The sequence below is a fragment of the Paramormyrops kingsleyae genome, chromosome 14 (genome assembly GCF_048594095.1).
Source record: "Paramormyrops kingsleyae isolate MSU_618 chromosome 14, PKINGS_0.4, whole genome shotgun sequence".
Lineage (NCBI taxonomy): Eukaryota > Metazoa > Chordata > Actinopteri > Osteoglossiformes > Mormyridae > Paramormyrops > Paramormyrops kingsleyae.
The window spans coordinates 19063294-19088906 of NC_132810.1; the positions used below are offsets into that span (position 1 = coordinate 19063294).

Here is a 25613-nt window from a genome sequence, read left to right on the forward strand (position 1 = left end):
TCCCCTAATAGACTCTCTCTCGTTGATGTCTGGGTATCAGTATTTCTGATATGTGGCTCACAAAGATCTCGTTCCCATAACCATCTTACTGGTCTTACTGGTCACTTGCTGGAAGCTCAGCTGAGCAGCACTGCAGATGGATGTATGTTTTATTATTAAGGTACCTGTTTAAGTGGGCCAGGATCAGCAGAAGGTAATGGAGGGCGGCCCAGGGGACAGCCTGAATCTGACCCCCCCCCTAAAGAGCAGGGTCATAAACCGCGGTAAATCTTTCAGCAGCTAGGAGGCTAATGAGAGTACGCTAGCAGTTCCCGGGCAATAAGAGCCCTTTAAGGGTGGCCTGCATTAGCGATCACAAAACCGCCAGACTTAATGGGCCGCTAACGGAACAGCGTACAGCAGCAGACCGCTGCTGTTACTGCGGCAACCGCCCCCAAGGGGTTCTGGGATACATCGGCGGGGTAATGGATCCGGGGTCATTAGAGCAAGCTCAGCACCCCCGCCCCCTCCCAAAAAACACACCTTGGGAAAAGGCAACACGCCCAATACCCCCTGCAATAGGCATCACAAAGAATGGGGACGGATGCCAAGGTCGGTCTGAGGGAGTCGGGGGGGTGGAGGAGCGATGAGGTCATCACACAAACCCCATACCAACACACTGGTAAGATGCCCCACGCTCTTCCTCCTCCCTGTACAGTACAAAGCAGCACAGGCTTAACCAGAACCAGGGCAAAAGCTGGCCGGCATCTGGCCTGTGGTTTTAAAGCCTCCATATTAAATCTGCTGGATTTAATTCCCCCTCCCCCCTGTGGCCTTAGACTACACACAGAATTACAGATGCACACACCCTCACCTGCACAAACAAAACACAGAGACACACAGGGACACAGAGATAGACAGTGAAAGACAGACACAGAGAGACACACACAAACAGAGAGACAGTCTGAGAGGCAGAGAGACACACACACAGTCAGAGAGACAGACAGAGACTGAGACACACACACACAGACAGAGAGTCAGAGAAGCAGATAGACAGAGAGAGACACACACAGACAGTCAGAGAGACAGACAGAGACTGAGACACACACACACACAGACAGTCAGTCAGAGAGGCAGAGAGACAGACAGAGACTGAGAGACATATACACACACACACAGATAGTCAGTCAGAGAGACAGACAGAGACTGAGAGACACACACACACAGACAGTCAGTCAGAGAGGCAGATAGACAGAGAGAGACACACACAGACAGTCAGAGAGACAGACAGAGACTGAGACACACACACACACACAGACAGTCAGTCAGAGAGGCAGAGAGACAGGCAGAGACTGAGAGACACATACACACACACACAGATAGTCAGTCAGAGAGGCAGAGAGACAGACAGATGTCCATAATTTTTATGCCCGTTTCACTGACTCTCGGTTTAATGCATCATGCATCCATAAAAAGTTCTGGTGTTTCTAGTTTAAAATAAAGCCGACGCATTCCTTCAAAAATGCACCACAAAGTTAGGAAAACACACACACACCCACGTGCCAAGAACAGCTCTGTGACGGCAGACGGCCCAAAAATGCTGACATACTGGGAGCTTCATCCAGGTCCAGCAGCAGACAAACAAGGGCGAACCGGGCTTAAAAACAGACAGGGTGGAGGTAGGTCTCCTCACCGGAAGGTACTGTCAAGGCAATTCGTGGAGAGGTTTCATCAAAAAGCACTGTAGCGAGGAGAGGGCCTGTACACACATCCACCCTCTACTATCACTATTACCATTACCCGTCCATCTCATTACCATTACCCGTCCATCCTATTACCATTACCATTACCCGTCCATCCCATTACCATTACCCGTCCATTCCATTACCATTACCATTATCCGTCCATCTCATTACCATTACCAGTCCATCCCATTACCATTATCCATCCATCTCATTACCATTACCCGTCAATCTCATTACCACTGCCACTAAGTGTCCATCTAATTACTAAGCATGCACCAATCAATGGGCTAGTGATTGACAATGGCAGATATTTTCCCTGATTGGCCCTAAACCAGTAATATATGTGTGTGTACCAGTAATTAGGGTAAATATGGCAAATTTTATGAGTTAATCAGGTAGTTTACCAACAAACGTTTCTGAGCGGAATAATCTGTCATCTTATGGTGCCATAACTGAAATCAGTCTAAGAAATGGGACAATTGTTATGGCCAAAGTACCGACCCAGACACTGAAATCTCAGGCCCCACACAAAGTTTTAGTCTAACTCCGCACTGAAAAGAGAGCGTACACTGACAGTCCAAGGCAGGTGACTGCCCCCCCACCCCTGCAATCTACCCCCAGAGTCATGGCAACATACAGACCCCTGCCGTCAGGAAAAAGGACCCAAAAGAGAAGACAGCGGTAGCCGGATCTGGAACCAGGAGCCGCGTGGGATGAAGGGCGCGATGGACCGGGCCTCCTGGGCTGAACACGGCTCATATCCCACAGCCGCAAAGCAAACCGTCAGGCTCACCTTGGCGTTTCCGTCTGAGGGAAAGCTGGGCAGCATTTTCCCGCTTATAGACGGGGCGGTACTCACTGAGCCAGGTTTAAACTGGATATTTACAGAAGCAATTCAGACATAGCCCCAGTCAAAGGCACATTACGCTACACTTATTTAGCAGACTTTTCCATCCAAAGCGATATATATGTCTAACAAAGCAACTGGGTGTCATAATCAAGGGCCTCGCTCAAGGGCACAACAGTGCTTTACATTTACCTGGTGGTTTTATCGAAAGCGAGTTATAGCTGAGGGTATAGCAATGCTCTACTTCTTGAGCTACTAAATGTTCCCTGAAATCACTCTGCCGACCATAGGGCTTGAACTGACAACCTATGAGTCACAGATCTCTTAAGCCACTGAGCCACAAACAGGTACCACAGTGAGACCTCTCATATCCGGGCTGAAACCCTAACCACCTGGACACAAACTCAAACTCAGACAGTCATTGAGATTGACTGGTTCTCAATTTCTGTAAATCTCTTCAGCTCACCCTCCAAATGTTTAGCGGCTGGCAAACTTTATCCGTCTGCTACCCAGAAAAATCAGAGTGTCAGGAGGCTTCTGGGTCGATCCCGGACACTGAAAGCGACGCGTGCCAAGCACCCTGGGCACCACGACAATTCCAGCTCTCACCTCCGGAATGCCACACATCACCACTGAAGTTCGGAAAAAATAAATAGTTCATGTCGGGCCTGCCCCCACCTCCATGACGCCCCCATCCCACCGAATCTAGGCCCAGACAAGGCATCGTTGATCCAAGAGGGCACTGGGGCAGATTACGTCAGGGGACCTCAAGCACGGAGGTCATTCCACATTACGTAGTCTATCTGCATTTGGAGGGCATGCTGGGAATATGAACGGTGGTCAAACTGGAAGCTGTTAACCCAACACAAAACAAGACAACACAAGACAAGACAACATAACCCAACCCATTGCAACGCAAGGGAACACAATGCAACCCAACCCAAGGCAACCAGTGAAGGACAAGCCCCTACCAACAGCACACGAGCTGCATCAGTAGCAGCACTCAGCGACTTGTCGTCTCGATTTCACACAATGAGCACTTTTCAGGAACAAAAGGTTAGAAAAAAGCTTCATGGAAAAAACTGCAGTACTGAGGTAGGAGAAGGAGGTCAAAGAGTTCGAGCCACTTCATTGCTCGAAATAGCCACATTCCCACCGGCAGGCCATAAGCCCACGGTGCGACACGGGGGCCAACCGGAGCCCGACCGTGATATGACTGGGTGGGGTCAAAGAGCAACCACGAAAATCATCTCCTGGCTTTGTTTCCCAGCCTAGACATCACCCTGTGGGTTTAGGCTGACCTCAACCAGACACAGGGGCAGGACATGTCAACCAGACCTTTTCACCTCAACGTCACGGCAGGATCTCAGAGCATGACCCAGTGATATGTACCTTCAGTCTAAGAGTGTTTCAGAAAATCTGCAGTTCTCCCAGAGAAGGAGCTTTCGCACCACTCTGTGGGCTTCTCAACCTCATGTGCTCTGTTCTGGAGTTCCAGCGGCGTGAGCCTGCATATCGACATCTTCCTGTTTTCCTCGCACTGGTTCCTGACGTAAGTTGGGAGGCTGGCCAAGCCAAACAAAGCGCTAGCCTTTAGCTGTATGACTTGCATCGTAATTCCATTGACCAAGCGCCAGGGAGTCCATTTGGAAACAAAGTCTGTCCCCGCTTGGCGTAGGGGGCAGTAGGTGGCTGGGGGTCTGGTGCAGGACTCAATGGGTTAGGACGCTGCGTCTGTGATCGTAGGGTCGGCGGTTCAAATCCCAGGGTCGGCAGACTGATTTCACCAATGGGACTCTAAACCCAATTGCTCCAGGGACTGGCTGACCTTGCAGTCCCCATAAATGTACGTCACTAAAAGTGCTAAATATATTAAATGTAAATGCACAGATTCGCCACCACAGGGAAGGAATCATCTGACTTGTGACAGGGCAGGGTCCTATAAAGGGGAGGAGCCACAGAGGCACTAATCAGGCAGAAAGCTGATTGTCACTCTAACACTTAATCAAAACATATAATCACCTAATGGTAAGGTTGGACCCTCTATGAATTATGCGCCCCCTCCCCCACCAACTAGAATCCTAGAGTCTTCAGTGTGGCAGGGTGAAGTTCACTAAGTGTTCAGTCACTAGTGCCCCTTCGTGGGATGATTCATCCCTCTCGTCAAGATGTACAAACGAGGTCTGCCAGCCAGCTGGGCCGGTGTGGATCGGGGGGGGGGGCATTGGGGGAGGCTGCCCCCAGTGCAGCACGCTCTCCAGGCATCTGCTTTGCTGAAGTTTGGGCAAAAGCTGTTGGGGAGGTGGACCTGCTTGCAGCTCCTTCTCCACAGCTAAAAAGCGCTAAACCACGGATCATCACGGCGCCCCAAACTGCATGCTTCTGTAAACAGCCTCCTAAAAATGGATCCCCCTTTTTTAAAATCCAGTCAGCGGTAGCTATGAATGTCAAACTATTCCTGTTCGCCCCCCGTTTAAAGAGGACATTCCATTATAAACAAACCAGTTACAGTTATGGTTATAACCCATATGGAGTCCGTGACCAACAGCTGGACAAAATGGAGGAAGAGACCCGACGATTCCGCGTTTGAAGCTGTGTGCTCACTTCCGTCGGGATATTAAAGGACTGTTTTTTAAATCCCAAAGTGTCACCACTTTAGTTTTCTGAAGCCCCCCCCAAAGCCTAAGGAAGCTAGCTTGAGCCATTTGGATCAGAACTATAGCTAATGTGAGTCAATGATTAATTGCTTAATCATGCCCAGCCTTTGAACAATTAGTACTATAAAGGGCTGATTACTCTCAGACCTGCCAAATAATTTAGTTCTAAGTTTCATGGATGGGCAAACTGAGAGAAAATAAACTATGGAAATAGCAGAAATGGGCACTAACATATTTTCAGGAACAGAAGCTGGGATTAGCATGGCTGAGGAAGTCATCCGGTTTAACGTGACTTGACTCGCTAAGATCTGCAGCTCAGCTGCAGCTCATTCGGAGCTCAGTGGGAAATCGGGGGCAGCGTAAGCTGACGGCTGCCCCTCCCAGGTCTGACATCTGCCGCTTTTGAAATGGTGACAGTCCCCGACCCATCAGAGGGGTTCTGGGCCGAGTGACCCTCTTGACAGAAGTGTGCTGGACACTGGGGACGAGCTTCAGTGCGAAAACGCGGTCCAGACGGGTTTACACTCACATCACTCTCAGATGTCCCCCGCCAGCGCGGACCAGCTGCCGACTTTAAACAAAAGTCACACTGTTCCCTAAAGAAGTGGGGGGCCTCTCCCCCGAACACACTCGCTCTTTTCATTGGACACGACACCATGGAGGACGTTACAGCATTCCACGCGCGTTAGCTGTGTGGGCAGCCACGTGTGCGTGAAGCCAGAGAATGAGGGACGGGCGTGACCCCCAAGCCACAGGCGACATGCTGGGGATGCGGAGTGATGGTATATCTGTTCATCTCCCACCAATCAGCCGCAGCCTCCATCTCCAACCAATCAGCCGCAGTCTCCATCTCCAACCAATCAGCTGCGCCTGCCATCCACCATCTCCCACCAATCAGGTGCACCCTCCATCGAAATACAGAATCAAGAACGGTACAGCCCAACAATTAACCACAGGTCATCAAACACCTCATTTAATGACTAATTAAGCAGCTGACCAATCAAACATCTAGCTTTGTACTTCCGGAGCACACTTTTGGAGGAAGCTCCTGTCAGTTAGCTGGGCTGCAGGGTCGATGTTGTAATGCAGGCACAGTTTGGGGGCTAGAGCAGCAGGACTTACTCAGAGGTTCCTTGTGAATACAGCTCAGCCAGCAGAGGTTCAATGTGCCCTGAGGTCTTTGACCCAAAAACAGAACCATTGGCGCGGAAAATAGGCCGTACCCGATCTCCTCCGTCGTCCTACTTCCCGTCTTCCCTCCCCGATCCTGCTCTCACCTGTGAAGTCACCGCCGCCACCCTAATCCTAGTCCACAGTGGGTCAAGTAAAATGTCCACCTGACGTGTTAGTATCCAACCCCGACCTCTGACCTCTATAGCACCCAATCCTGGGATCCCATTATGCTCAGTTGGGTTGCAGACCATCCCTAACCCTAACCCTAATACCCTCCCACGTCGGCCGAAGGAGTTTCTGCATCGGGCGGCTGCCACTCACCCAGGCCAGAAGCGTAGATGGCCTTCACGGACTTCTTCATCTTGTACAGTACGCTGCGGTCCATATCCAGGGCCTGGGTCAGACACACAAACACAAATCGGTCACCGGAGGCCGGGCGGAATTCTTCACAGACCAGGTGGATTAGCGGGTCGAGTCGCACAAGCCGGGTTTGTTAAATCCAGGGTTTGTTTCTCAGGGTCACTGTAACTCAGTATTATGATTCTGGATTATAATCCAGTTTAAAGGTATTAATACGGTCACCATCCGAAGAGCATTCTAAGAACAGTCATGATTCTGTCGAGAAGAAGATAAAGAAGAACACCAGTATACAATGACAACAACAAAGTACCGACGTATGGTATTCAGGTGGTTAAAAGCAGCCACGCTTCCAGATAAAGAATGTTTGTGACAGTAGGTTCCAGTACACCGCTCACTTCAGCAAAAACCTAATTGATGACTAACCCATGAGGCAAGCGCATCCAAAAGATGGACACACCAGCAGACACACCCCACTCGCTCCAGGGGCAAACTTCAGTTTTACCCGAGAGCCCCTCCTGACCCAAGCTGACCCAACTTACATCTTAATTAGGAGAGCATGACTGGGTCAGCTGGGCTACATTACAGGGGTCCTGTGAGGGACGGTGATGGATCCCTACCTCTTGGCCGTCTGCAGCCTCATGCAGACCTTCGCTGGCTCATTACGTCATACCGTCCTGCCGGGATGTTTAAGGTCAGCCATTTCTCAATCTCCCGCCTGCACTCGGCTGGTAGGTTTTAGGGAGGTCACTGGGGTCCCGCTCCGTCAGCCCCGTCTGGGGCAGAACCCGCTTACCCCGTGTGAACCGTGACACCACGGAGAATGTGGTCCCGCTGCATCTGCAGGTGATGCATTATTCAGGGCCCGTCTAAAAATAGGCACACAATCCCCATCCCGCTGGAGGGCGGGCAGGCGGGCGGCGCCGGTGCAGAACGGTTTAGGGAGGGGGGGGGGGCGGCAGCCAGAGAGGCCAGGATGGTCACTACTGTGTGGAGAGCCCCCTGTCTCACACACACACAGATCACAGATACCCAGATATAGACAGATACAGACATACACAGACAAAGTCAGACAGACAGATAGATAAATTTTATTGTCGTATAAGGATATTTGTCTTCACAGTCTGTTCCAAAAAACACAAGTACATTACAGGCCTCTAACATGTTAGGCACACATAGACATATACACACAATATACACACAATTAGTAGCGGAGATTTGATGGGTACAAGATTAATGTGGCAAGTTAAGTGCAGCTACAGCAGTGGGGATGAAACTCTCGCCAAAGTGAGTCCTGTATCTGCGACCTGATGGCAGTAGATAAACTGCGTCTTAAGAGGGTGACTAGAGTCATTAGTTATGGTTCTTGAGAGGTGAATAACAGCTCTTTGGTTTTCGTCAGATAGATTTGGAATGGGAAGGCTTCTTCCTGCGTACATTCTTACATTGATGTATCCATAAAAGCAGCCACATCTAACTTTTGCTACATCTCAGTTTTACGCAATCTGTACTCATCCCCTTAAACCACATCAGGACCCCCCCCCCCTCCATCACTGCCTGTCTCTGTCTGACATTTATCCTCATGGTCATTCAGACCGATTTGTGTCAGCCGTCATGACGCCGTTTTACGGGGGAAAAGGAATAAAATCAGCCAGCAAGTATCTATTTAAAACCCTAACCCCTACATCCCTACAGGGTAAACACACAAATGTGTCGCCAGTCACATGGGTAAGTGGGCGGGGCTTAACCTGACCCGCCTCAAAACTTCGTCCGCGTCCAGCACAGCTGCCAGCTGCCCTGAGTTACCGCTCGAACATCGCCTTGCGTGCTGAATTTTCACAGTTTACACCACGCTAGGAGTGTCACGTTAAACACACCATTACAAACTGTGTGGGGGTGTGGACACACATACACACACACGCACACGTTTGGCATCAGCAAGAGGACCACCTACCACTTCAAAGCCCACTTTGTAGCCGGTTTCAGTCCATTTTTAGCGACTGGGTCGACCCTCCCGGGGGAAGAGAGCGTGGAGCGTGCTTTCATCCTGGGGGGGGGGTGGCGTGAGAGCGTGCCGCGTATCACGACAGCTTTCAGTGTGCTGCAGCTTCGTGGACACCCCCAGTAACAATGACAGGAAGCGACGCTGTATTTCACGTGTGTCTGCCTTACAATTCAATGCGATATACGGTTAGTGACCAAGGTGACTCTTCTGTCCCCATCTGAACAATCACACGATAACAGGGAGGCCCGCAGGAGGCGACCAAAGTCCCCCTGCCCCCAACAAAAACAATCCTCCCCTTTGTTGAGACGGTAGAGCGTGGGGTCAGAACTGTGCATAGCGGCCGAAGAATGATTTACAGAAGACGAAAGACAGATTCCAGACGTCCACCACACCCGGGATAAAACAAAATAACTAAAAGAAGGAATTCATTCATAACATTTACGCGAATCTGGAGCTTAAGACAAAAAAAAGCAAAAGCAGCGTGCACTAGTGAATACACACTGTTCACCAGAGGCCCCAGCTCTCTGGCAGGTGAATGCCCGTGAAATTCCCACCCGCTTGTGCGATCACAATTTGCTCTAAACCTCAAGTCTCTCCAGCTTTGTCCTTTTAAGCTGGATTGTCTCTTCGTCTCCATGGGCGCCGTCATTTTCCAGGCAGGGGTCACGGAAATCCGGGCCCCACGCTTTCTCACCTGACGGATCACCGCTCTGCGTCTGGCGAGACGAGTCGTGGTGGGCAGCCTGGCATCCCTTTAACGCATTTTGTTCTAATGCCGCATGCCTCATCCATTCCGTTAGAGGGGGGCTTATTGTGTATCTGAGTGGGTTGAGGATGGCATGCTAAGAGACTGTTGGACAGTGAAAACCACGGCAACTACAACCAAACATAATCAAATCACAACCAAAGATAGCCCCCCCCAAAAAACCCAACAAAACAACAAAAGTCACAACCAGCATCAGTAACACACCTAATGTTTTTATCTTCATCATCATCATCCTTGGGGACAGTACTTAAGTGCAATTTGTACTAAAATAACACAACATTAATAAGCTGTTTATAATTAATTTTAAAGTCAGTCACGGTTAGTGAGCGGTTCATTTGTTCCCTATTAATGTGTCTGAATAGCAGAATGTGGAGAACAGCAGGACGCGGAGAACAGCGGGAGGACACGGAGCGCGGGATCGCCGAGGGGCGCCGCGGGAATGTTATCGGCACGCCGCAGTGTTAGGAGACCTCACCGGAAATCCATCTGGCAGGGCCAAAAGACGGAAAATCGGGAGAACTGACTCACATCGAGAGTGGCTCGATTTCTCTGACAGGATCAGCCTCCACCTGAGGCTATGGTCCCCATCGGGGTGGGCATGTGGGATCCGGTGTCGCTGCGGCAACCGCACAAGCTTGGTGGGGCAGACGTCCACTTGTTCATCGAGCTAATGGAAATCTTCTGGCAAACCGGTAATGCAGCATGACAGGGAGGTCTATGATTGGCTGCCCTCGCCGCCAATCAAACCGGTGCCACGCCCCTTAGCACCACCCACTTAGAAACATACATAGGACTGCATCAGTGCTGAGATAGATACGTGGGCTACTTACCCACTTTCACGCCCCAGCCAAATTGATGGGGGTGTATTGGGGGTGGGGGGGGGGGTGGTACGCAGCTTGGCCGTATTATAAAAGTGCAATATCCAAGTAAATCACTCAGTACATTAGCACAGGAGTGCTATACACAAATACCAATGGGTGATAAAACAAACAAGGATTTGCGGCGTGTGTGAAATTATATTTAGTGTGAAGCACAATGCTTTTAATAATTTACTGAACAAAAGTGTGATTTTTTCTTCTTCAGTAAACATCACACTGAGTCAAATAACGTTCGTGAGCAGCTCCTTGCGTTCCCAGGATTGTGGGCCGACGAACAAGGGGGTTAATTAGCGTCACCATCTGCTGCTTTGCAATCTGGGTATCAAGCAGCACAAGGCCATCGTCAGGGCGACGGCGTCGCTGTATCCTCCCCTGGACAGAGGGTGGGGGGCGGGGGGGGGTCCGGCTGGAAACACACAGCACCATGGGAGACAAACACCAGACGGTGGAGGGGATCTGCACAGGAAATCTCAATTTTTATTTTTTATTTTTGAAGTTGGACGTGTGAGGAATTGTGGGGTATCTTTCTGCCTCATTCGCTCTGCAGAAGTGAAAGGGAAATGCAACAGGGTGGGGGGGAGAAGGGAGACTCTCATCACTGGTGTTTTAATCAGACATTAATGAGGAGATTGGTGTGGGGGTGGGGGAATAAAGACCAGGCTGGGGGTCGGGGTCTGTTTGCTGTTGACAAGCTGCCCCTTTTACGAATGCGCCCCCTCCCCCTCAGGTACACAAACATGATGAACTGCACGATTAGCCACAAGCGCTATCAGAACAACTAACATGAGGGTCTTTGAGCCACTGTCGCTGGCCCACGTTAGCAGTTAGCATGATGACGAACACACAGGATATGTTGTGTATGTAAACAGACTGTAATGGAAATCAGCTGCCACAGCGAATTTCCTGCCGGCCCCCGACACGCTCCCACTTCCTGGAGGGTCAGGAGCCACCATCAGGCCCCCTACTGCTCCTCCCCCCCCCCGTCCGTCCCGCCCGCCCCAGTGACACTCAAACATCTGCCGTCTGGGACCGTCTTAGCGCTGCCGTGGCCGGTTGCCATGCCCGGGCGCACTTGACCTACATCGTCCGCCAGACCTGAAGAGACGCCAGTGGAGAGGAGGTGCCGGTGGAGAGGAGGTGCCGGTGGAGAAAGCTCTTCCAGATTCAGAAGCTCCGCAAAGGTCCAGAACCTAACCTGCCCGGGATTCACGACGTCTCAGACGCCAACCAGAGCAGCTCCCGGGAGACACACCGGTTCATGGTTTTTAAAAACAGAAAATGATTGCGTTCTGAAGTGGAACCGGACAAAGGAGGCGAGAGCGAAGATCAGAGGGATGTTGCGTAATGCTGCAGGAAACCAGGGTGACAATCTAGCTGCTGAAGCACGCCACGGTCTCTGTTATCGAAGATACGGGCCAGCATGCCCATCAATGGTGACCCCCAACCTTGTGGCTCTAGTCGCAATTTACCACCCTGCAATCCCACCCCTACCACTGCCACTCCCTATGACACGCCCATGTTGCGAAACTTGCAGAATCCTTGAGGCACCCCCACAGAGCCCTGAATACGCCAGACACACCCGTCTGGTCTCCTTTATCTCTAAACACCGCCCCCCCCCCCGACTCCGCCCTCCACTCTAGCCTAACGGATCCCCGAAACGACGATGCTGTAATTTGGGACAGAGCCACCCTGGTTCTTTCCTGGAGGGAGAGAAGAAAAAAAAAACCACAGGGCTGATTACAAGCCCGACGCATGTTTCAATGCGACACCAGATGTTGCGCCAGATTGAAGCTGAAAGAAAACTAGATTAAAAAAAATCTAATAAAATAACCCAACAGAAGCAAAAACGCCGGTGTGGTTGGGATGGCATGTCTGCCACACATCTTATAGCTTTAAAGGAGACAAGACCACCCTGGGAGGGGGTCGACTCCCCATCCTAAACCCACCGGCGAGATATAATTGGAAAGTATTGCAGTGAGGGTGACCCTAAGGCCGGCCTGCTCCTCTCAAGGCCGCAAGCTGGCAGCCGTCTGTGGCTGTAGACCATATGTCCCGCAAATCAAGGCGGGGGAATAAGTTAATATCTAAAACATCCCCAAATTCACGGCAGGCTCCCCTGCAAAGGATCGAGGCTGGCAGTACGATCAGTGATGTGCGCGGTGGTAGCGCTGGTCGACAAGACCGCATTTTCTTGATCTGTTTGTTTATTTTTGGCTGCTATTAATAAAAGAGCCAGTAACAAGACTATGGTTTGTTTAGAAACACAGAGGACTTTATAGCGAGGTTCTAGGTTATGGCGGGAAGCACCTTAAGTAGCAATTAAACTCCTGTTAAGTAGCTACTGGAAGCAGAGGCGATTCTAGGATTTTAAGGCGGGAGGACATAAGAGGGGCCATAATTCATATAGAGGGGTCAACCTTATCAGGAGCCAATGAGATGTTTTGAATCAGTGAGTAACAGGGAAATGGGCAGTCTAGGGGCCAATCAGCTTTCAGCTTTGGTCAGTACCCTTGTGACCCCACCCCTGGTGGGAGGAGTTAGCCGCTCACACGCACGGCGCCCGACTGCCGACCACGCCCCACAGCACCCCGGTTCCAGGTGCCCTCCCTAACTACCCACCAAAAGGAATGTTCTGAACAGAGCCTCTGACGTCATCCATGGCGCGGAGAAACCCTCCACCAGGATCGGGAGGCACCAAGACCCGCGATGACTGTATAACGCCCAGGGGCAGGAACAGGCCCTGCAGCTCCCACATTAAGGCCTGAAATTTAATTCCGACTCCAGCAGATGCCATAAACCCCCCCCCCCCCCCCCAAAAAAAAGACACTCCTGACCTGACGCTAGCAGACAATCTGAGCAACTCCATGGCAATCAAAATCTTTTTTTTTTTAAACACCCCCCTCCCAGCTGCCCCTACGACCCCAGCAAAAAAGATGCAGCAGCTGGTGCAGAAGGGCAAAGGTTCCCATTTTCCGCCAATTTTTTTAAAAAAATGGGAGCGTGATACGGGGGGGGGGGGGGGGGGGGTACGGGGGGTGGGTTTTAGTCACTTTAAAATACACAGCGTCAGGCGTGTGGCCCAGCACTCTGTGCCGAACTCCACATTTGTTACATCACCCTGAGTTCCTGACTCCTTACACACTGCAGAAGTTATCTATGTACCGGAAGCCAAGCAGCATAAGATAAGAACAATATTAATTTTGGCTCTTCTGATGAATAAGTACTGGGCTGGCGGAAAGCCCCGCCCTCCGGGACTCACCCTCCACCTCCTGCAAGACGCCGCTCACAGGCAGTAGACAATAAACAAACTTCTGCTCCGCCACGATCTGGACGCCGGCCTCAAAACAAGGAGGCCCTAATTGTTCCCATGATGCCATGGGGGGGGCAACACCCACTGGAGGATCTCATGCATTCCAGGACGGCTCGAACATCTGTGTGTGAGCTGGTGGGTGAGAGACAGCAACAAGCGCTGGCCGTCTTCATTAGCATGACAGAGAAACCATATGGAACAAGGTCGGTGGCCACCTGTCAATCCTTAGGATGGGGGGGGGCAAGGAAAACAAATAAAAAAACACTTTGGTGCAAATTTTACAAGGGCAATAAAGGCACTAAGGCCAAAGACTCGCACTGGAAAACAGAAGCAAGGGACACCCCCTCCCCCGGAACACCCCTGCTGATGTGCCTGCAATGGCTGCTCGTGGGCAGATAGGACAGAAAGGAACACCCCCCCCCCCCCACCCACACGTTCTTAGACTGCCCCCAGGACGGCCCAACATGTAAAAAAAAACACCCTGTCACATATCTCCTCTCTGAGGCCAGCAAAAACAAGGCGAACATCACAATCCCATTTCAAGATACCCAACCAATGTGGTCCAACACAGCTTCAAGCAACAGGTCGAATCACCCAGCATCCAGTGTGCTGCTGATCACACTGGTAAAGCCACCAGAGCTGACTCGGATACTAAATGAAGAACCATTACCCATGGATCGCAGGTAAGGGGGAAACTAAGAGCACAGTGGAGAACCACAATGTGTCATTTCTGAGTGTATAAGACGGCTGTCTCTCATTAGAGCCGGGGCCTGTTTAATGAAGTCTGCAAACAGCAGGGGGCTGATAAAAAACAGAATCGAGAGACATGGCCAGGAATAGGGAGAGGAAATGCGTCTGGTCCTCCTATGTAGGACAGCGAGGAGAAGCATCAGAAGTCATAGTGAAGACCACGTAGGCTTCATTACAGGAGGAGGATTCAAAACCCCATGGTGCAGAACAGCTTGAAGGATGTGGGTTTCCTCAACTGCCACCCCGCCTCTCATTACTACACGCCAACCGATGAGCACTGAGAAAACACAGAGAAAACAAAAAAAAAAAACATATTTTTTTTAATTATGAAACCCACCCAAAAATAATCTAAGAAACTGGCACTTTAAAATTTCAGAAAAGAAAATTACAAGGAGGGGAGATAGGTAGGGATCACAGAGCTCAGAAAACTGAATACAAAGCTTCAATATATCAATCAGCAGCACAAAACTGGGAACCTCAAAGGTCGATGGTCAAGGCACCATGAAAGATGAGGTGTCCGCCAAAATCCCCCCAGCAAAAGATTAGAGGCATGTAATTAAGAAAAACAAACGGACACTTCTTCAGAAGACTCAAAGACTCGCGTGACGTTGCTGTTACCAGGCGACCTGGGAATCCCTTTCATCCTTAAGGCGCCAACAGATCAATGGGGTTGGGTGGAGGGGCCTCCCTTGACAGTGAAGAGCGTTATTAAGGGCACAAGCTGTCCTGGGTGATTCGACACGACGTGACCCGGGGCTGATCTGTTGCTCTCCAACAAAAGCTTGACCTCCCGCCAATCAATGCGGAACAGTCCAGCCCACTTAAGGGGGTTTTCCCATCACTACACTCAATAGACTCCCAACAGTCCATCGAGGTCGCAACCCCCCCCATTGCCTGTGCCTTCAGAGAGGCACATCGCCAGATGACCCCCGCCAGCTCATAGAATCAATATCCGTGGGAACACTTGACCTTCTCCGGATCTGGCGTGAGGTTGATGGACCGCCCCTGTGCCCCATGGAGATCCCATTCCCCATCTGAACTCCAACACTCTTCCTGCCAGTCAGGGAGAAGGACGTTTTCACGCTTGGCTGCCCTGATCCAAAAATGCCACACCGGGACTGTGAGGTCAAGCGGTTTTGTTTCCTGCCTGTGGTGAAAGGGGCTATTTAAGGATCCAGGGGAGTCGGTACCATGGGAGTTCCTTAGCCACATTTATGGGCCTTTTTATAAGGTGGCCTTAGAACAGACATTGACTGAAACAAAAAACAAGAGGTGAAAAACAAAAAAACCTTGGCACGAGTGACCACTTCCTGTAGTCGGGCATGGCGCAATTCCAGCGATCGCCATCATTCCAGGCAAATCCGGCTTCTACTCACATCCACCCACTTCCACACACCTTCCCAGAGCACAGGCAACTGACGACCAAAGAAAAGACACTAAGATGCAAGGACACAATTGGGGAAGATAAATAAATCTGGTAAAGGCTTCTGCAAACCAAATGGACCAGAACCACACCCTTCCTCACAAGTCTGGCCATGTTTTGGGAACATAAAGGTAGGGGAAATCAAGCCCTCAATGCATCCACATCGTTTATGATGCTCAGGGAAGAGGAAGAATCCTACAGGGTTGGCAGAGATCCCGTCTGCGATACCAATTAGAGTAAGGAGGGATAAGCTCCTTACCGGAAAAGGGAGGGAGGACGAGGCGGCTCCCAGCTGAGGCAACTCATACGGGGCAAATATCCAAACGCAGCACAAGGGTAATTAATGCAGGATAGTCTCCGAATCCATAATCTGAATCCCCCCTCTCTTAACGGGCACCTCTTAAAACGTTCCTCCCCTGCAAGCTCCCCCATCTGTCGGGCTGAAAATTTTTGAGATGGGGAGGGGGGAGATTTTCTGAAGCCTAAGAGGTCACTACCTCCATAAAAGGAGTGGTGAGATTTCACCAGAGCTGGAAAGCAATATCTTTGCAGGACGGGAATGTGGGTTCCTCTGTAGGGTAACCGCTTGGGTGGGGCGGGGTTCAGAGGGATTCGTCATGTGCTCACATTTGCTTTCCTCGAAAACCTCAGCCGCTGTCCAGAAGATTGTCACCATAGCTCCGCCAAGGAGGGAAGGGGAACCAGCAGCCCCCATCTGTATAAAAACTGCAGATGTCAGGCACGAACCTCCCCCCATCCCATCAGCCAAAACGTGACTGAATCACAAGGAGTCGGATCGCCTCTCTACCAGCAGTGGGCGGGGGTGCCCCGTGGAACGCGGCAGGGCCAACAGTTGCTGGACACTCCAGGAATGCCAAGGAGATTCCCCGGCACATTCCGGTAACTGCCAAGGCAAGGGAAAGCTGCCAACACCAGAGGTTTCAGTCTCAACTGGATTAAATACCGTAACAGACATAGAAGCATCACATGGGCAGCCTGAGGTCACTAGAAAAGAGCCGATAGCCCACCTTTAGGTGACCTTTTAGGTTGATGGAGCAGCAAGCTAGATTTTACACAGCCCCACCTTAAACGCCTACCACCCCCCCTTTCTGAGATCCACATGACAGCTTGTGGTCAATCATCATGACTGCAGACAATCGGAAGAATTCCTTTGTCTATGGGCTGGAGGATGAAACAACCACCATTATAAAGGACAACATGGACATATGGGTATAAGGTTGGGTGATTTCTCTATCGGGGAGTGCAGAAGATCGATACCAAGGCCACTTAGCTTCCACTTTGCCATCCCAAGCTGTATACCTCTAAACATTAATAAAACATTACACGGTCAGCCTTTTAGGATACTGAGAAAGCAACGTCCAATCGAAAATCATAAAGGGACGACTTAAAGGAGACGGGACTGGATTGCAAATTCCTCCACTTGACCCACAAGTTCATTGCCCCCCACTGAGTCTCAAAAATGTAATTCTCTTGCTAGTACCGGCAATCCGGCATATCCTCTGGATGCAGAAACGACAGCCCATCACCTGGGATCGTGAGAGTATTAACAGCACTCAAGCGGGGATGGCGATGTGGAGAGAGGCGGCTGCCCATTTTCACTCAGACCAATCATTTCAGGGATCAAACAGCCACTTGGGCACCAGCGTTAATGAGCGAGGACACGGACACGGACGTCGTTGGGCAAAGAGACTGCCAAGGCAACAGCAAAGGACAGATAATCTGGACAGTCCCCAGCAGTGGCAGAAGATGGGGAGCAAATCTGGGGACTCCTCAATCATTTTAGGTTGTCTTCCAATGTGCTCTTCCTATATAACAGGTTCACTCAATCTACACTAATCAGAACTAACTTCTCCTGTAGACATGACCCAAACCAACGGAACCACAAGCAGTCTGAATGCGTTAATAAACAGGGTCTTAAAATGAGCCACATTCGCAAACATCTCGCATCTCTGTCACCACGCAAATGCTACAGAACTGATCTAGAGCATCTTGACAATAATCACCCAGCCTGGATGCTGTAAGAATCTTTTCAAACAGCAATTATTTTAGCCAACTTGTTTCAGACAAAAGGGTGAGACACATGCAGGCACCCACTGCCACAATAATATTAGTCCAGAATTCCACCGAATGAAATTCTAATCCAAAGCACACAGCAGAAATAATGATCTTGCTGGTGAACATGTTAACAATGTGTCCACACAAGCCCTTGTCTAACTCAAATGTTTGCACTGCTCATTCACCTCCACTGATACCAAGACTGGCCATTTGCTAAAAACAACACAGAATACATATTTTCAGGGATAATTTAGAAATTGTTGTAAAATTCCAAGCTCAGAAAGCATTTTTATTCTGTGTGTGCAGCTTCTGTGATCACCACCTGTCACCCATGGAGGGTAAAGATGCCTCATCACCCCCACAAATATGACTCAAAACATTGATAGAAGACATGCCAACACCCCACTGAGCATGGAGTTGAGGTAAGCTTGTGATCGAGGCAGGCTTGTGATCGAGGCAGGCTTGGGATAGAGGCAGGCTTGGGATAGAGGCAGGCTTGGGATAGAGGCAGGCTTGGGATAGAGGCAGGTTTGAGTCCAGTTCAGGTGTTCATCCAATTCCCACTAACAGAATTTCAGCAGCTCAGAGCCACATTAGGAAGGCTGTGCTAGATGTCCAAGGCATAAACAGTTAAAAAAGCTCAGCAGACTTGTCTTCATGCTGACCTTTATTATTGTATCATGGGTCGTAGACAGAACACACAAGTGGCAAAAACAAACCTGGATGCAAATTTCTAGGAGATACTAGGAAAGCAGCAAGATCATACCGGTGAGTCTAAATAAAGGCAAAAAAAGAGAGAGAAACAAATGAACATGCAGTTCACTCATCTCATACATAGGGGGGAGAAACACCCAACTGGGGGTTTCCTGAATGAAAATGAATATCTATTTAAAACAGATTTTAGTGGAGAACAAATCCTCAGGTCCTGGCTTGCAACTGTCTGAGGGAACTTTCAGTCCAAGCTGTCTTCCCCACAGAGGTGTGAGGACATGAATGGCACACTGAAGTGACCAAAGGAGCCATGGGCTTCGAGGCCCCAGACACCTTCTCTTCAGCACCCCGATGTCGCTGATTGACAGGACCCACTGGCCACGTGAGAAACGGCAACGACTTGGCCTCTCCTCCTCTTCTCCCCTCACCGCCCATCCCCCAATCAACATCTCCCAGTAGACACTCACTTCTGATGAAGATCTGCAGCTGTGACTAGGGAACCCCCCCCCCCCCCGCAGCAGCCACCAAATCCTCAAAAACAGGAGCCACCAGGGTTCCCCAGGGAATCGATCGCACGGCAGGACAGTCAGTCGGGTTGACCGCTAGCCGAACATCCAAACATCCAGAAACAATGAATGAATAAAATATTGAACACTTGGTGAACAGGAAGACCGCACAAGACAGGTCCCGTCTGTCAGTTAGTCAGTGATCTTATTCTGTGGTATCGTTAGTCACATCTGCTGACCCGAAACCTTGTTTTTAAATGACTAAAATCCCAAACGCGGAGGACGGAGGACATGGCGCGCAGAGACGCAGCCTGGGCCCAGCGTAAGCCTGCTTCCCAGTCCAAGCGGCTGTCCCTCAGCGAGCTCTTGGTTCAGGTTGCTCTGTGTCAGCCTATTCAGGCACATTTTTGCAAGCGACAATCATTTGTGTGTGTTTTCTGTGTTCCTTCAGAGACATCACGCACCAAGAAAACCAGTTGGGCTGCATTTTTCTCATACCCTCCCCAGCCAGTCAAAAGCCCCTCCCAACCTGCCCAGTGACCTTAGAGGGCTTTGAATCAGTGGATGACCTGGGAGGATGGAGCTCCGGGTCCTACGGAGGTGACATGGGACATGTTTCCCTCCATTTCAGCCCCGTTTCCCTCCATTTCAGCCCTAATGGATGTGACTGTCGTCACAAACTGCCGTCACATCCATTAGGAGAACCCCAAACAAGTGTGCAAATAATACTCGTTTAATGATGTCCTATTTTGCTATAGGGACGCTTCAGTAAGTTTCATAACATGCAACGAAATTTGTGAGACAGATACAGGTAACAATTCAGAAGTTACCAAAAATATCCATCTTCCATTAAACAGCAAATAAATAAAAATGTGTCTTATTCAGACCAATATCCTGTTTTATTTAAATACAACGAGGACATTTATTTTCATTGTGTATGACAAATTCCTGTAAAAAGGGGGAGAGGATTTTAATATCTCTTTGGATCACCAAACACCCTTATGGATGCAAACGACCGAAAGGGATCCTTGAATACCCAGGTCACTTTTATACCTCTTCATAATGGAACGTCTAGGACACCCCCCCAATTTGAAATAAAGAATTTCATTAACAGCCTAACTTAATGGTTGATGTGATCCGGTATGGAGGAGCGCGCGCAGCAAAGAGGAGGGGGTGTATGCAGTTTTACGAGGACACCTGTCATACCTACAAAGACCACCGCACCAGAGACATCGGCGAGCTGGGATATTTGATTGCATTATTACAGTGACAAAAGGTCACTAATTAAGCCCTAATTATGGACATCTATCAGCGCCTTTAGGGCATACATACTACATTAATTATATGACCTAGACGCATACAGCACAAGTATATAAAGGCATGTGTACTGCTTCATAGGGCGAGGCTCTTCGGTTGCGATGGACACAGAAATGAATGAAAGGATCCCGAACAAAGCGGGAAAGGTGCCTCGTCCGCGGACCGGGGCGAGCCCATTGCACTTCGGTGAGGAAGTCACTGCGGATGCAACAACGGGGGGAAAGGATCACACCGCAATGATCCAGCAACCCCCCCTTCCCTCCCCTCCCCACCATGAGTCACTTAACACCGGTCACTCATATATCTCCTCTAAGATCAACAACGCTGCACATCATCCTGGCACTTGATGCGGTTGGGAGGGAAAGGAAGAAAAAAACAGGTTTCGACAGAAGCGGGTGTCCAGTTACTGATCAAAAGCGATGTCTAAGTTTATGGAAACATAGTATCCACCTCAATCCCTGGTGCATAGCTGCAATACCGGAACGGCGAGGCGCCACAATGGCATTAACAAAGGGCAGTTTTCTTTTTCCCCCCCGACTGCTTTGCAGTAATTTTAGGGTTGGGCAAACACTGCGTATAAACCCTTTAGGTAAAAGTAACCAGAAATCTGCCCCCCAGCCCCATCGCCCGTCAAGAACAAACAATCACACGGGGGGCAAGTGCTGCAATCCCAAAGCTGTCAGCATCGATCCGGACGTTTGTTTCGACAAACCGACGGCGGGATCCGATATAAAGGGAAACAGGACTACAGCATGCGGTATGAAGCGGGAGAAAAAGCAGCGGTGCGCCTTGGATCACAGGCGATAACGAGCGGGACTGACCTCCTCCAAGGCGGCCACGGTGTTCCTGCAATGAGACATCCGAGTGGTGAAGTTGGAAGCGGTCGGGGACTTATAATCTTCATTTGTCTCGGCCACGAATTCCGCCACCGTGATCTGGTCCGGCATATTAAAGTTATTATTGTTAAACTCCTTTATTTTTTTTTATAAGTTAGAGTGCTGATCCCCGAAATAAAGACGATAAAACAAGCCGACACCAGGGACGAACAAAAGTTTAGCATAAGAAAGTCCGACGGATTGATTTGGGGGAGTCCATCGCTGGATGTGCGCGGTTCCCACTCCCACTACGCCGGGAGATACTGGACGAGCCAAACCCAGCGGCGCTGCAACGGGCAGCTGGTCCCTGAATCTCTTTCCCAGCTTCTGCTGCAAAGGGGGTTTTAATCGGGTTGTTCGCAGCCGAAACTAGTCGGGGAGATTAAAAGCTATATTATTCATTTCTTGTATCCTTTTAAAAAAATGGATAAAAAGCCAGAAGGCTGACTTTCCGCAGGCTTCCGTGCAGCCACGGAGATCAGCAAACTTCCCGGCGTGGGAAACTGAGGTCTTTCAATGAAAGCGCAGAAAATTGACAAAGTAAAAGGTGGAGGAACGGAGGGAAGGGGCCGAGCGTTCAATGGACGAGGTCCGACCAATGGGAAGAAGCACCAGTCCTCCTTACAGCCAATGGTAACCCGCGGAAGGCGTGGCCAATACCAGTGTACCGCCGCGGCCCAATTCCTTTTAAGGTGGAATACGGGAGTTGCCCACAAAACTATTTCAGGTGTCTTAAAGCACAGAAACCTCCCCTGCAGCAAAATGATGATTTTTCTTGCCCCAAGCAAGAATCAAGTCAAGTCCAGTTTATAGCACATTTAAAAACAACTGGAGTTGACCCGAACTGCTTTCCAGTCGAGGAAATGAAGGAGTAACAAATACTACATACATAATATAATATATAAATAAAAATAACATGGAAACTCACATACAAGAAATAAGAATTAGGTAGTAAAAATAATAATTAAAAGAAATATATTAAAACAAACAATCGATGAAAAGCAATTAAAAATAAATTGAGTGTTATTAAAACGAATTAGAAGTAAATTAGGAGTAGAACCTCAAACTGTGCTGAAAGCAAGAAGGGAAAAATGTGGCTCTTTAATTCTGATTTAAACCCGTCAATAGTGGAGCAGGACCTAATGTTGGATGGGAGACTGCTCCACAGTTTGGGGGCAGCTAGAGAGAGAGCCCAGTCACCTTTTGTTTTGAGAGGTGAGTGGGGGAATGAGAAGAGCTGTTGTGGGGATGACCTAAGTGACCTGGGGGCAGAATACAGAATTAGCAGATCTGAAATGTATTGTGGGGCTAATCTGTCAAGTGCTTTCAAAACAAATAGCAAAATCTTCAAACAAATTCTGTATTTCACAGGCAACCAATGCAACTGAGCCAGAACAGGAGTGAGTGTTAATAGGCTAGCAACTACATTTTGAGTTATTTGTAGTCAAGAACATATGGAATGGGGCAATCCCATGTACAGGGAATAACAGTAGTCAAGCAGACAGGTGATAAAAGCATGGATAACTATTTCCAGGTCCTTAAGAGATAAAATCAGCTTTAACTTGGCTATAGTTTTAAGACAATAAAAGTTGCCCTTTACAACACGGCTGACGTTTTTTGAAATTCAGAGAAGCATCCAAAAACAAGCCAAGGCTTTTACTTCATTATGCTAATTTGCTGACAGATAACCAAGCCTGCTGCTAAGTCTAGTGACAGAGTTTAGGGGGACAAATACGACTACTTCGTTTTTGTTTTCATGCATTTGGAGGCAGTTCCTCGCCATCTAGCATTTAATATCATCTAAGCAGCTGAGCAGGTTCTTCAGAGAACCGGCGTTATCAGGTGTAACTGGAAGGTAGAACCGTGTGTCGTGTGCAAAAGAATTATACAAAAAAAAATATTTTTCAAAGATAGAAACAAAGAGAGCATGTATAGTGAGAATAAAAGAGGCCCATAATGGAACCTTGGGGAACGCCACATTTAATGGGGGTGGACTATGGAAGCAGTTATCTGTTCTGATTGAGAAGCTTCTTTCTCTTAAGTAGGAGATAAACCATTACAGCACTGGGCCTGGCAGACCAACTTCCATCGCCAAGCATTTTAAAAGTATGTCATGGTCAATTGTGTCAAACGCTGCAATGAGATCAAGTAGGATTAAGCTGTAGAATCAACATAAAGAAGGGTGACACTCTATACCTTCAGAGGGCAGATTCTGTACTATACAAAACTCTATAGCCAGACTGGAAATTGTCAAAGATGTTAAACTTGTTTAAGTAGGATGTGACCTGGGAGAATACAACATTCCAATATCTTGGAAAGAAATGGTAGCTTGGAGATGGGCCTGTAGTTTGTATGAACATTGGGGTCTATACTAGGTTTCTTTAATAGAGGTTTTACAATTGCATGTTTAAAATTGGAAGGGATGACTGCACTAGTCAACAGCTATTCATTATAACAAGAATAAGGGAGAGTGATTGTAATAAAAACATCTTTAGATAGATGTGATGATGTAATGTCTAAATAAGTGGCAGTAGGTGGCATTCAGTTGTGAGACCACCTCCGAGAGCTGGGCAGACGAAAAAGGTGAAATTGGTAGATGTAGCTGATTGGATGATGCATCTCTGAGGCATCCATATCTGCAGGTGAGATGTTAGGTCTTATGGTGTTAACTTTATCGATGAAGAAACAAGAAGTAGCAACAGCAGTTAGCAGGAATATTTAAGATTTAATTTTGCCGAATAATGTTTTGGGTCTGTGGGCATTTTTATTGATTCGTTCAGCGTAATATTGTGCCTAATATTAGCATAGCTTTGGTAGAGCTTTAAACAATCTCCTAAAATTCTGTAAGAGACCTGAAGTTTGTCTTTTTTCCACTGATGCTCTGCCCTTCTGCAGTCTCGTGTAAGAGCGTGGGTGAAACCATTCTTATTTCTTTATTTTTTTTATTATTATTACTTTATTCTGATTTTTTTATTTTTATTTATTTGTTTTATTTAATGTCTGGTTCTGTGTCTGTGCAACACTGCTCTATGTGCCTCAAATTGCCCCTCCGGGACAAATAAAGTTTTTTTATTTGATTTGATTCAGCCAGGGGGTGCCAGCATTGTTTGCCTGTGGTCTCTAGTTTTATGGGAGCTATACAATGCAGGGTATCAGTGCATGGAAGAAGGGCATCTGAGATACGAGGTGAGTGAGCATGAATTTATTGGCAAAACAAGTGGCTGCAGGATTTATATATTGGGCATGGGGTTGGGAAGACGGCCCATGGGGGTTTTACTTAAACAAAATGTTCTGAGGGCAGAACGAAAAATGATTAGTTCAGAGAGAAAACCAATCAGTTTGTAGAGGAGGTGGGTTCAAGCAACTGGAGGAAATGGGACCAACCAATCAGATGTCTTGGTCCCACCTTTTCTAGTTGCTTGCGCCCACCTTCTCTATAACCTGACTGGTTATCTCTCTGAACCAATCATTTTCCATTGTGTTCCGACATATTGGAACCGATACTGATTGGATACGATTAGAAGAATCCACAAGGCATGAAAACTCACTGACAAAGCTTTCGATCGAGTGGAAATATGGATGTTAAAATCCCCTACAATCAACAGAATTATCATCAAGAGGCCATAAATGACAGAAGGTCAGACAACTCTTTGTTCTGTTGATATATGCTGCCTTGTCGAAAAATGCTACCGTAGTGCTAATCAATAGCCGTAACCCTAACTCTTACCCTAACCCCCCAAAACCCCTAAAACCCTTACCTTAACCCTAACCCCTAAAACCTAACCCTAATCCCAAAACGGTGGAACTGCACATGCGCAGAAAGGCTCGATAGCACGTCTCGATAGGTACAGTAGCATTTTATGACAGAACACCAGCATGAAACGTCGGTCTCCTCTTAACGTACCACAGGCAAGACAAATAATAAAAAAGAAAATAGCGATATTCTTCTGGAAGTAAAAAAGCGCATGTAATCCCCCGAAGATATAGTTTATTGCTGCTTTCTGTATGTCAGTGCCTCTAATAATTAGTGACAGTTGTTAACGATTTCTCGTTATCAGGTCATCAAGGGACAACAAAGTACCAAACCCAGAACTGATGTCTGTAACTGAGCCTTCAAGTGACAATTTATTCTGGTTCCATTGTCTTTGAAACAATGAGTCAAATAAGAGTGTTTTATGTGGACAAGTGTCTTGCTCTTTTAGTGAAGATTAATCGGTGTTTAATCGTTTGTATAAGTA

The 25613-nt window shown here is 48.6% G+C and overlaps 1 protein-coding gene across 2 annotated transcripts in view; it reads right to left on the reverse strand.

The window, feature by feature from the left end:
- asap2a (ArfGAP with SH3 domain, ankyrin repeat and PH domain 2a) overlaps positions 1 to 21907 on the reverse strand; it is a 44802-nt gene extending 22895 nt beyond the window's left edge. For both annotated transcript variants that reach the window (XM_023839351.2, XM_072698772.1), the window contains exons 1-2: positions 21322 to 21907; positions 6723 to 6795 (exon numbers count right to left, since the gene is read on the reverse strand). In XM_023839351.2, coding sequence (XP_023695119.2) covers positions 6723 to 6795; positions 21322 to 21447 — 199 coding nt within the window. In that variant the 5' untranslated portion in view covers positions 21448 to 21907. The remainder of the gene's footprint in view (positions 1 to 6722; positions 6796 to 21321) is intronic.
- Positions 21908 to 25613: the final 3706 nt, after the last annotated feature.